The following is a 12,757-nucleotide window of genomic DNA, read 5'->3' as shown; positions in this document are numbered from 1 at the left end:
CAAACTTTTGATTGAAGAAATAAACTAAGTATAAAACACCACAGTCCTCTTACGACCTCCATCTTAGTTGAGAGTTGCAAGAGAATGACTGGGTATGGCAGTGAGGGGAGGAGCTATATAGCAGCTCTGCTGTGAGTGATCCTCTTGAAACTTCCTGTTGGGAAGGAGAATATCCCACAAGTAATGGATGATCCGTGGACTGGATACACTTAACAAGAAAAAGGAACAAGTCCAACAGCCCTGGAAAGGCAAGACTGCCCAAAAAGGAACAAGTCCAACAGCCCTGGAAAGGCAAGACTGCCCAAAACGGTGGAAAAGAGGCGCAAAACCTCCATCTTCAAGCCACGCAGGGAAAGAAAAAACACTCAAATCCCAAAGAATCGGAATCTACGGAGTGTGACGGACCGAAACTCCACAGAGTCCCAGACGACCATCTCAAAGCCGATGAGGACTGAACCAGTCCTCTCACAGACCCGCAGGTCTTCTCAGAATGCTTAAAACTTGTAAAAACAATATAATAAACTAACACAATCAATAATGCAAGTACTTAGCGCCAAAACCGGACCAGCCAGGCAGACAAGCACCACGTGACCGAGCTAGGCCTCAAGGCAGAAGGAGCTGAACCTTAGCCCTTACTTGCACAGCTGAATTAGTCACCCCCAGGGAGGGAGAATAAACGACAAAAAGAGGACTAAACATGTCCCCAGAACAACTTCTGTAGAAGTAACCAGTGCAATCACGAAATCACGAGTATCGATTCCAGAAGAAAAATTCCCGAAGGAATAAAACAAAACATGAGCTTGTTAAATCAAATAAAAGTCATCCTAACCAGATTTAAAAGAAAGGAAAAGGCTACCCGTAGGTTAACGCCCAATGAAAAACAGGCATAACAGAAGGACCAGCCCAACGGAACCCTGATCGTCCAAGCTCAGATAGGAAAAGATACTCATATCAAACTATAAGATTACTTCAGCCCTTATAATTAATTCTGAGAGCTAATCGGGGAAGAAGACCCAGAACCCCTATATCCATTAAGGATGGGATCCTCCAACAACGCCAGAACGCGCCGTAGCAGAACCCAAAGGCACGCCAGTCTGTACTGAAAAGCACAGCACACCTCCACCGGAGCCTCAGGACCAGTCGCTTCCCCGGATAACTGAACGGGCCACCCCATGCCTACGGAACCCGGGTTGACATAACACGAACATAATCTTAAACAGACATCTGGAAGCTGCAGATGTGCCAGTAAATGGTAGGGAATTCGCCACTCGAGGGACAGAACCCCCAGAGGCGGATGGCTCAGTGACCCCTTGATTTCCCGGTCCCGAGGAATTGGACCCACTAGAACGGCCTTTAAAACATAACCGACTGTCATGCGTCATCTGGGTCGGTTCGTATTCGTCACAAGAAGTAGAATCTGAATCAGAAACCACTTGAATCTCAACATCAGAGTCCTCCATAACTGGAAATGAATACCAAAGTTTGGACTAAATTAGACAAATAAATCTAAACGGCACCTTACACCCCCAATGGCTGTGGCACTCACCACCTCCTAGCACCAGACACCAGCGGGCCAGAATCTTTTCGTCGCCACATGGTCAGGAATGCGGAACTGGAGAGGCAAAAAACTTGACCACGCCCGGTCACAAGGTAGACCGTACCATCCAAAAAAAGCACGCCCAACCGTAAAGGCCACATCAATTGCAAGGCCGTTATGTTCCACAAGGCCTCGAGCCAAGGTAACACTACACATAAGCAGGTCAAATCACATAACAAACATGAATTAAAAAACCCTGTTCAATAACCCCCCTTAGGAGATATTAACCCTTGATTCCAAGATACAAAAGGAGCCTCACTGAGACCCTGAATTAAAGTTAGTCCGGCAAGGTGTTGCCTCTCGGGAAAACATATGTAATACAGAGAAAGTAAGTAAAATGAGAAAGTAAAATAAAAAGATCTTACCGGAATCTACGCCGTGGAACAGGAACACGGCTCTTCAAGTGTGACAGACAGTAGCGTCGCCTCTGACATAGACTTGAGAGAAGAAAGCAGGCAGCGAAACTCGGCAATGCTGATTGCTGGTGGAGTTGTTAACATGAGTCGGGATGGTTTCGCAGAAAGACTCTCCCTGCATCTCCGGAGTGTAACTTTCACCCATGCTTGCACTGAGAGGCTGATAGGACTACTTAAAACTCCAGTCCCATGCCGAAGAGTACTACCCTCCATAAGAGACTATCGAAAAACTTCTGACAACATCCTGGGACGAAAGGCAAAGAATGACTGGGGAATGAGGGGGGTGGGTGGAGTATTTAAGCCTTTGGCTGGGGTGTCTTTGTCTCCTCCTGGTGGCCAGGTTCTTATTTCCCAAAAATATTGAATGCAGCTGTGGACTCTTTCCATTTATGAAGAAAAATGACAGAAAACATATTTAAAATAATTTCTCAAAAAATTACCCCTATTTCAGAACTTTGCAAAGCATTATGAGACTATATATAATTATTTACTAAGTATTAAAAAAATGAGTTGTATTTTAATTCAATTTATGGTTAGGTATAGATTACTCTTGCCTGATAGAAGTTACATCTTTAAAGGGAAAAGCATTCTAAAGATTTCTATCATGTATAATAAATGAGCACCATTTAAACATGTTAAACATTTTTTTGTATAAAACCAGTTTAGTTAAAGCACTCAGTTTTGATTTGGAAGCTAGCAGGAAATTGACCTTTAAAGGGACATAAAAGTTTATATTGAACTTTCATGGTTTAAACAGAGCATTACATTTTATACTTTAATTTACTTCTATTATCATATTAACTTTTTCCTTTGACATCCTTTGTTGAAATGCAAACCTATGTAGGCCCAAAAGCAGCAACTACTGGGTGCTTGACAGTGATTGGTGACCATGCACATATGCCCCTGGTCATGGTTAAATGAAATCAGCTAAGTCCAAGTAGTGCATTGCTGGTCTTAAAGGGACAGTATACACTCATTTTCATATAACTGCATGTAATAGACACTACTATAAAGAATAATATGCACAGATACTGATATAAAAATCCAGTATAAAACTGTTTAAAAACTTACTTAGAAGCCCTCAGTTTAGCTCTTTTGAAAAGGTAGCTGGAAAGCCCACTGCAAGTGGGAAATATTTTGCATATGAAAAGACCCTTTACACAAACAGGAGCAAGCTGGAGAAGGTAGCTGACGGTATTCACATAAAACATTGGGGCTTGGTTAGGAGTCTGAAAATTATGTCATGTTATTTAAAAATAAGCAAAACTATACATTATTAAAAAAATATAAAAAAATTATGGGCTATATAAATAGATAATCTACAAAACATTTATGCAAAGAAAAAATGAGTGTATAATGTCCCTTTAAGTCTACCTATGTTTGCTCTTTAAAGGGACACTAAAGTTAAAGAGACACTCGAGTCAAAATACACTTTTTTGATTCAGAAAGAGCAGCAGTTTTAAGACAAGACTTTTCAATTTACTTCCATTATCAAATTGTGCACAATCTTTTATATTCACACTTTCTGGAGAACAAGATCCTACTGAGCATGTGCACAAGCTCACAGGGTATACTAGTCTGTGATTGGCTGATGTCTGTCACATGATACAGGGGGCTGGCAAAATTGGAGAAAAAACAGAATTTATGTTTACCTGATAAATTACTTTCTCCAACGGTGTGTCCGGTCCACGGCGTCATCCTTACTTGTGGGATATTCTCTTCCCCAACAGGAAATGGCAAAGAGCCCAGCAAAGCTGGTCACATGATCCCTCCTAGGCTCCGCCTTCCCCAGTCATTCGACCGACGTAAAGGAGGAATATTTGCATAGGAGAAATCATATGATACCGTGGTGACTGTAGTTAAAGAAAATAAATCATCAGACCTGATTAAAAAACCAGGGCGGGCCGTGGACCGGACACACCGTTGGAGAAAGTAATTTATCAGGTAAACATAAATTCTGTTTTCTCCAACATAGGTGTGTCCGGTCCACGGCGTCATCCTTACTTGTGGGAACCAATACCAAAGCTTTAGGACACGGATGATGGGAGGGAGCAAATCAGGTCACCTAGATGGAAGGCACCACGGTTTGCAAAACCTTTCTCCCAAAAATAGCCTCAGAAGAAGCAAAAGTATCAAATTTGTAAAAGTTGGTAAAAGTGTGCAGTGAAGACCAAGTCGCTGCCTTACATATCTGATCAACAGAAGCCTCGTTCTTAAAGGCCCATGTGGAAGCCACGGCCCTAGTGGAATGAGCTGTGATTCTTTCAGGAGGCTGCCGTCCGGCAGTCTCATAAGCCAATCTGATGATGCTTTTAAGCCAAAAAGATAGAGGTGTAGAAGTTGCTTTTTGACCTCTCCTTTTACCAGAATAAACAACAAACAAGGAAGATGTTTGTCTGAAATCCTTTGTAGCATCTAAATAGAATTTTAGAGCACGGACAACGTCCAAATTGTGTAACAAACGTTCCTTCTATGAAACTGGATTCGGACACAAAGAAGGTACAACTATCTCCTGGTTAATATTTTTGTTGGAAACAACCTTCGGAAGAAAACCAGGCTCAGTACGTAAAACCACCTTATCTGTATGGACCAGATAGGGCGGAGAACACTGCAGAGCAGATAACTCAGAAACTCTTCTAGCGGAAGAAATTGCAACCTAAAACAAAACTTTCCAAGATAATAACTTAATATCTACGGAATGTAAGGGTTCAAACGGAACCCCTTGAAGAACTGAAAGAACTAGATTAAGACTCCAGGGAAGAGTCAAAGGTCTGTAAACAGGCTTGATTCTAACCAGAGCCTGAACAAACGCTTAAACGTCTGGCACAGCTGCCAGCCTTTTGTGAAGTAAAACAGATAAAGCAGAGATCTGTCCCTTCAGAGAACTCGCAGAAAATCCTTTCTCCAAACCTTCTTGTAGAAAGGAAAGAATCTTAGGAATTTTTATCTTGTTCCATGGGAATCCTTTAGATTCACACCAACAGATATATTTTTTCCATATATTATGGTAAATTTTTCTAGTTACAGGCTTTCTAGCCTGAATAAGAGTATCTATTACAGAATCTGAAAACCCACGCTTTGATAAAATCAAGCGTTCAAACTCCAAGCAGTCAGTTGGAGGAAAACCAGATTCGGATGTTCGAATGGACCCTGAATAAGAAGGTCCTGTCTCAAAGGTAGCTTCCATGGTGGAGCCGATGACACATTCACCAGGTCTGCATACCAAGTCCTGCGTGGCCACACAGGAACTATCAAGGTCACCGAAGCCCTCTCCAGATTGATCCTGGCTACCAGCCTGGGAATGAGAGGAAACGGTGGGAATACATAAGCTAGGTTGAAGATCCAAGGTGCTACTATTGTATCCAATAGAGTCGCCTTGGGATCCCTGGATTTGGACCCATAACAAGGGACCATGAAGTTCTGATGAGAGGCCATCAGAACCATGTCTGGAATGCCCCATAATTGAGTTATTTGGGCAAAGATTTCCAGATGGAGTTCCCACTCCCCCGGATGCTCCTCCATCGCCAGGGAACTCCTTGTTACCCCCTGATGGTTGATATATGTAACAGTCGTCATGATGTTTGATTGAAACCTTATGAATTTGGCCTTTGCTAGTCGAGGCCAAGCCTTGAGAGCATTGAATATCGCTCTCAGTTCCATTATGTTTATCGGGAGAAGAGAGTCTTCCCGAAACCATAGACCCTGAGTTTTCAGGGGTTCCCAGACCGCGCCCCAGCCCACCAGACAGGCGTCGGTCGTGACAATGACCTACTCTGGTCTGCGGAAGCTCATTCCCTGTGACAGGTTGTCCAGGGTCAGCCACCAACGGAGTGAATCTCTGGTTATTTGATCTACTTGTATCGTCGGAGACAAGTCTGTATAATCCCCATTCCACTGTCTGAGCATGCACAGGTGCAATGGTCTTAGATGAATTTGTGCAAAAGGAACTATGTCCATTGCCGCAACCATCAAACCTATTACTTCCATGGACTGCGCTATGGAAGGAAGAAGAACAGAATGAAGTACCTGACAAGAGCTTAGAAGTTTTGATTTTCTGGCCTCTGTCAGAAAAACCTTCATTTCTAAGGAAACTATTATTGTTCCCAAGAAGGGAACTCTTGTTGACGGGGACAGAGAACTTTTTTCTATGTTCACTTTCCACCTGTGAGATCTGAGAAAGGCTAGGACAATGTCCGTATGAGCCCTTGCTTTTGACAGAGACGACACTTGAATCAGGATGTCGTCCAAGTAAGGTACTACTGCAATGCCCCTTGGTCTTAGCACCGTTAGAAGGGACCCTAGTACCCTTGTGAAAATCCTTGGAGCAGTGGCTAATCCGAATGGAAGTGCCACAGGTAATGCTTGTCCAGAAAGGCGAACCTTAGGAACCGAAAATGTTCCTTGTGGATAGGAATACGTAGGTACGCATCCTTTAAGTCCACCGTGGTCATGAATTGGCCTTCCTGGATGGTAGGAAGGATCGTTCGAATGGTTTCCATTTTGAATGATGAAACCCTTAGAAACTTGTTTAGAATCTTGAGATCTAAAATAGGTCTGAATGTTCCCTCTTTTTTGGGAATTATGAACAGGTTGAAGTAAAAACCCATCCCTTGTTCTCCTAATGGAACAGGATGAATCACTCCCATGCTTAACAGGTCTTCTACACAGTGTAAGAATGTCTGTTCGAAGATAATTGAGACCCGTGGAACCTTCCCCTTGGGGGTAGTTCCCTGAATTCCAGGAGATAACCTTGAGAAACTATTTCTAGCGCCCAAGGATCCTGAACATCTCTTGCCCCAGCCTGAGCAAAGAGAGAAAGTCTGCCCCCCACCAGATCCTTCCCAGATCGGGGGCCAACACTTCATGCTGTTTTGGTAGCAGTGGCAGGTGACTTGGTCTGCTTACCCTTGTTCCAGCCTTGCATCGGCCTCCAGGCTGGCTTGGTTTGAGAAGTATTACCCTCTTGCTTAGAGGGTGTAGAATTTGAGGCTGGTCCGTTTCTGCGAAAGGGACGAAAATTTGGCTTCTTTTTAGCCTTAAAAGACCTATCCAGAGGAAGGGCGTGGCCCTTTCCCCCAGTGATGTCTGAAATAATCTCTTTCAAGTCAGGGCCAAACAGTGTTTTACCCTTGAAAGGGATGTTAAGCAAAAGCGCTCTGCGTGCCACGATAGCAAACCCTGAATTATTCGCCGCTAATCTAGCTAATTGCAAAGCGGCATCTAAAATAAAAAAAGAGTTAGCCAATTTAAGAGCTTGAACTCTGTCCAAAACCTCCTCGTACGAAGATTCTTTATTGAGCGACTTTTCTAGTTCTTCGAACCAGAAACACGCAGCTGTAATGACAGGAACAATGCATGAAATTGGTTGTAGAAGGTAACCTTGCTGAACAAACATCTTTTTAAGCAAACCCTCTAATCTTTAATCCATAGGATCTTGAAAGCACAACTATCTTCTATAGGAATAGAAGTGCGTTTGTTTAGAGTCGAAACCGCCCCCTCGACCTTGGGGACTGTATGCTATAAGTCCTTTCTGGGGTCGACTATAGGAACTAATTTCTTAAATATAGGGGGAGGACAAAAGGTATGCCGGGCCTTTCCCACTCCTTATTTACTATGTCCGCCACCCGCTTGGGTATAGGAAAAACATCGGGGGGCACCGGAACCTCTAGGAACTTGTCCATCTTACCTAATTTCTCTGGAATGACCAAATTGTCACAATCATCCAGAGTAGATAATACCTCCTTAAGTAGTGCGTGGAGATTTTGAAATTTAAATTTAAAAGTTACAATATCAGGTTCTGCTTGTTGAGAAATTTTCCCTGAATCTGAAATTTCTCCCTCAGACAAAACCTCCCTCCTGGCCCCTTCAGATAGGTGTGAGGGTATGTCAGAACAGATATCATCAGCGTCCTCTTGCTCTTCAGTGTTTAAAACAGAGCAATCACGCTTTCTCTGATAAGTAGGCATTTTGGAAAAAATGCATGCAATAGAATTATCCATTACAGCCATTAATTGTTGTATGGTAATAAGTATTGGTGCACTAGATGTACTAGGGGCCTCTTGTGTGGGCAAAACTGGTGTAGACACAGAAGGGGATGATGCAGTACCATGCTTACTCCCCTCATTAGAGGAATCATCTTGGGCAATATCATATCTATGGCATTATTATCCCTACTTTGTTTGGACATTATGACACAAATATATCACATATATTTAAATGGGGAGACACATTGGCTTTCATACATATAGAACATCGTTATCTGATGGTTCAGACATGTTAAACAGGCTTAAACTTGTCAACAAAGCACAAAAAACGTTTTACAGTAAAACCGTTACTGTCCCTTTAAATTTCAAACTGAACACACTTTATTACTGAATATGTGAAAAAGTATGAAGGAATTGTTCAAATTTCACCAAAATTTCACCACAGTAACTTAAAGCCTTAAAAGTATTGCACACCAAATTTGAAAGCTTTAACCCTTAAAATAACGGAACCGAGCCGTTTTTACATTTAACCCCTATACAGTCCCAGGTATCTGCTTTGCTTAGACCCAACCAAGCCCAGAGGGGAATACGATACCAAATGATGCCTTCTATAAGCTTTTTCAGTGGTTCTTAGCTCCTCACACATGCATCTGCATGCCATGCTTTCCAAAAACAACTGCGCATTAGAGGCGCGAAAATGAGGCTCTGTCTATGACTAGAAAAGGCCCCCAGTGAAAAAGGTGTCCAATACAGTGCCTGCCGTTTTAATTAAAACAATCCCCAAGATTTAACAACTATTAAAAGTAATAATCTGCCAAATATACTTAGTAAAGTAATCGTTTTAGCCCAGAAAAATGTCTACCAGTTTTTTAAGCCCTAATGAAGCCCTTTATTTTTTTACTTAAACTTAAGAAAATGGCTTACCGGTTCCCATAGGGAAAATGACAGCTTCCAGCATTACCGAGTCTTGTTAGAAATGTGTCATACCTCAAGCAGCAAAAGTCTGCTCACTGTTTCCCCCAAATGAAGTTAATTCCTCTCAACAGTCCTGTGTGGAAACAGCCATCGATTTTAGTAACGGTTGCTAAAATCATTTTCCTCTTACAAACAGAAATCTTCATCTCTTTCCTGTTTCAGAGTAAATAGTACATACCAGCACTATTTTAAAATAACAAACTCTTGATTGAAGAATAAAAACTACATTTAAACACCAAAAAACTCTAAGCCATCTCCGTGGAGATGTTGCCTGTACAACGGCAAAGAGAATGACTGGGGAAGGCGGAGCCTAGGAGGGATCATGTGACCAGCTTTGCTGGGCTCTTTGCCATTTCCTGTTGGGGAAGAGAATATCCCACAAGTAAGGATGACGCCGTGGACCGGACACACCTATGTTGGAGAAAATACATTTTTGAAAATCTACTGCTTATTTGAAATTCAGAGTAGGTGTTTAAGCAGTGTCCTTTTATTATGTACTTGTTAATTATGCAATTCTACTGCATAGCTTTCATGATTCAGAAATAGCATGTAGTTTAAGACTTTCTTATATTGTCAAATTGTGCACAGTCTTTATGTGCACAAACTAATACTGAGCATGTGCAAGAGTTCACAGTGCAAACATGTAGGTGTATGTGATTGGTTAATGGCTGTCACATGATACAGGGGGACAGCAAATGGAAATAATCTTTTAAGTTTGTCACGGAAAAAAAAAAATCCACGGCAGATTTACAGTTTAGTGCTATTTTATTGTCATTTTGTTGATTATGCAATTCAACTGGATTTATTGGTCCTTTAATAAAAGGATACCAAGAGAGGGGAGCAAATTTGATAACAGAAGTAAATTTAAAAACCTGTTTAAAATTGTATGCTCTACCTAAATCAAGAAATTAAATAGGGTTTTGTGTCCCTTTAATGACCATTCATAACTAGGAAACATTATCTAAATAAAATAAGAATATTATAACATCTAAGGTGTTCTTTTATGTGCAACATAAGAATTCAAACTTAGCTGTTGAGGAGCTAAAGGATTTGCATATTGTGTGAGCTATAAAACCTACCTGTACAAATTCAATGTGCAGACAGCTTTTAAACAGGAAGTTGTTAAATTATTCAAACCAAAATCCAGCAATTTTATTTTAAAAAAAGGGAAAAATAAAATAAAAAAAAAGTATAACAAAACATTCTAAGTATACTAAAAAACACTTACTTCTCTTTCTTTGGTTTTGTGTTGATATCACCAAGTACCATAATGTCAGAGAAGTCAATCCTGAACTTGCTAAGCAACGTTGCCATCCTGCAAAGAAATAAGACATTACACATGGCCAAGAATGCAAACACTCTGATAGGGAGAACTTAAAACAGTGTCACAGATTTGATATTTTGTAAAAGACATCCACAAGATGGCAAATAGCAATGCTTAGGTAGGTATAAAAAAACAAAAACAAAAGAGGAATGTACATAATTAATATGGGTTTATAAAACATTTGAACATTCCACAAACAAAAATCCTTATGCATCCATTATGTTCTGTTGTATTTAAAAGAAAAGTGTCACTGCAAAGTCATCAGACCCTGCATACTCCACTAAAAAAACACCCCATTGTTTTGTAAATATCTGCAGGGTTTTTTGGTTTTAAATCTTTTCTGACAACTAAAAATATTCTTGATCAAATAAAAATGTATTGGATTAATAATATTGAGAGATAAAACTTAATTACATCATCTTTTAGCCATCTTCTTAAATTTTTACACACAGGGGGATAATCTGACAGTAAAGCACTCTTAATTTGTTTAAAGCTAATAAATGTGCTTGATCAAACAGTAGTACAATTCCCACGCTTCCTTCATGCAAGTAACATCTTATTGGCAGCTATCTACAAAAGTAATAACAATTACGGACAAATGCAAATGGTTTACATCTAATCTGATACAATGTTTTTTCACATAATAGGATAATAAATATTTTCTATGTTTTAGCAACATAGCCAAGAGACACCCTAACAATAGAGTAACTGTTGCACTGTAAATACACTGACCAGAAAGGTTGAATTTGCTGTTTGTCACATCGTATAAGAATTGTACCTTATCTCCCACACCCTTTATAGCAGACAGTAGGATTATCTAATTTCTATTTTGAGTAATCTCACACCAGATTACCCAATCACACTTCTTTAAACCCAAACTTTCCATAACTACATCAACAAGTGTAAAATTCTCATCTTCTGGGATTTCTGAAAATCTTTATTTTAGTACCTAACCAGTAATGATCTTCAAGGAAAACGTAAAGGCAGAAAAGGAAAATACAAGAAAGCCAGAACGAACTGTAAAGCACTAGGTTGAATAGAAACAGCACTGGCATGATATCATGAAGTAGTTGCTACAAAGCAGTGTTTAATAAGCGCATTTGCGGTGCCGACTGCTGTACCGATTCGAAAGTATGCTCTGTGCATGTGCGTGGGTTAAAGGTTAAAAAAATAAAAGCAAAACAAGTCTTTTTTTTAACTGTGCTCCATCACACAATTAGGATCCACTCCTATTTATTAATGAGAATATTGAGTGTTCAATACAACTACAGTAAATTATTGAAACTAGTTATCGTGTCTGAAGTTCCTACTAAACCAGTATATCTTTATTTATGCAATTATGCTAAATATCAGTTTAGCGTATCATGGAACAAGGTAGAGAATAAGTCTTATTGATTGCTGCAGGAATCTTATTCCTTGCGTTTCATTGCCTTCAATGTTTTGATGCGAAAATTCAGACAACAGCTTATCCAATTCTTTTAGGAGTGTCATATTCAGCACATCACATTCATTTTGATTAATAACAAAATCTTAGTACTATAACAAAATTGAAAACTATGGTGGTTGTGAACGTCAAGGAGTTTACAAAAAAATTCATATAAAAATCAAATAAAAACCGTTAAAATGTAAAAAAAAAGTAAGTATCTTCAATAACACAAAATTGGTTTTCTACAAATTCAGTCCTATGCTAATTTTATAATTATATTATATGAGCAGTAGTTAAAGGGATACTAAACCCAATTTTTTTCTTTCATGATTCAGATAGAGCATATAATTTTAAGCAACTTTCTAATTTACTCCTATCATCACGTTTTCTTCAATCTCTTGCTATCTTTATTTGAAAAGCAGGGATGTAAAGCTTAGGAGCCAGCGCATTTTAGGTTCTGCACCGTGGATAGTGCTTGCTTATTGGTGGCTACATTTACCAATTGATAATAGGAGTAAATTAGAAAGTTGCTTAAAATTGCATGCTCTCTGAATCACAAAATACAAATTTAGGCTTGGTATCCCTTTAATAAATCATAATCTAAGTATTTATTACAAACATTATATTCTATTTATTAAATATGGACATGTATATTTTCCTAAATGATAAATTAGAAAAAAAAATATATATATATATTGCTTATGGTAGTAGGAAAAATACATACGCTCGTCTGTCGTGATCAATTCTGTTTATTTTTCCACCAATAAAAACTCTGATTTTGCAGTCTTTCCACTTCTTCTTCGTAGTCAATAGATATGGGATAAGCAATGTTAAACCTGCATGACAGGTAAAATAAATACATTAAGATGCCAGTCCAACCATGCAACAGTGAAAGAAAGTTCATAGGAAAAATGGATTGTGATTAGAGGATTTATTGCAGTGCAAATGACATGCACATGCAGTATAACCTTAAAAATAAATGACTATAATTCTTTGGTTAAAAAAAACATAATTTATGCTTACCTGATAAATTCC

At 39.5% G+C, this 12,757-nt stretch overlaps 1 protein-coding gene across 2 annotated transcripts in view; it reads right to left on the bottom strand.

The window, feature by feature from the left end:
* The window catches only part of SLC12A2 (solute carrier family 12 member 2), a 368,917-nt gene that overhangs the window by 27,178 nt on the left and 328,982 nt on the right, over positions 1–12,757 (bottom strand). For both annotated transcript variants that reach the window (XM_053701642.1, XM_053701641.1), the window contains 2 exons: positions 12,447–12,558; positions 10,201–10,287 (listed from right to left, as the gene is read on the bottom strand). In XM_053701642.1, the coding sequence (XP_053557617.1) occupies positions 10,201–10,287; positions 12,447–12,558 (199 nt within the window). The remainder of the gene's footprint in view (positions 1–10,200; positions 10,288–12,446; positions 12,559–12,757) is intronic.

Source organism: Bombina bombina, chromosome 2, assembly GCF_027579735.1.
Source record: "Bombina bombina isolate aBomBom1 chromosome 2, aBomBom1.pri, whole genome shotgun sequence".
Lineage (NCBI taxonomy): Eukaryota > Metazoa > Chordata > Amphibia > Anura > Bombinatoridae > Bombina > Bombina bombina.
The sequence above is the reverse complement of the archived record's forward strand: the minus strand, read 5'-3'. Positions and strand labels throughout refer to the sequence as shown.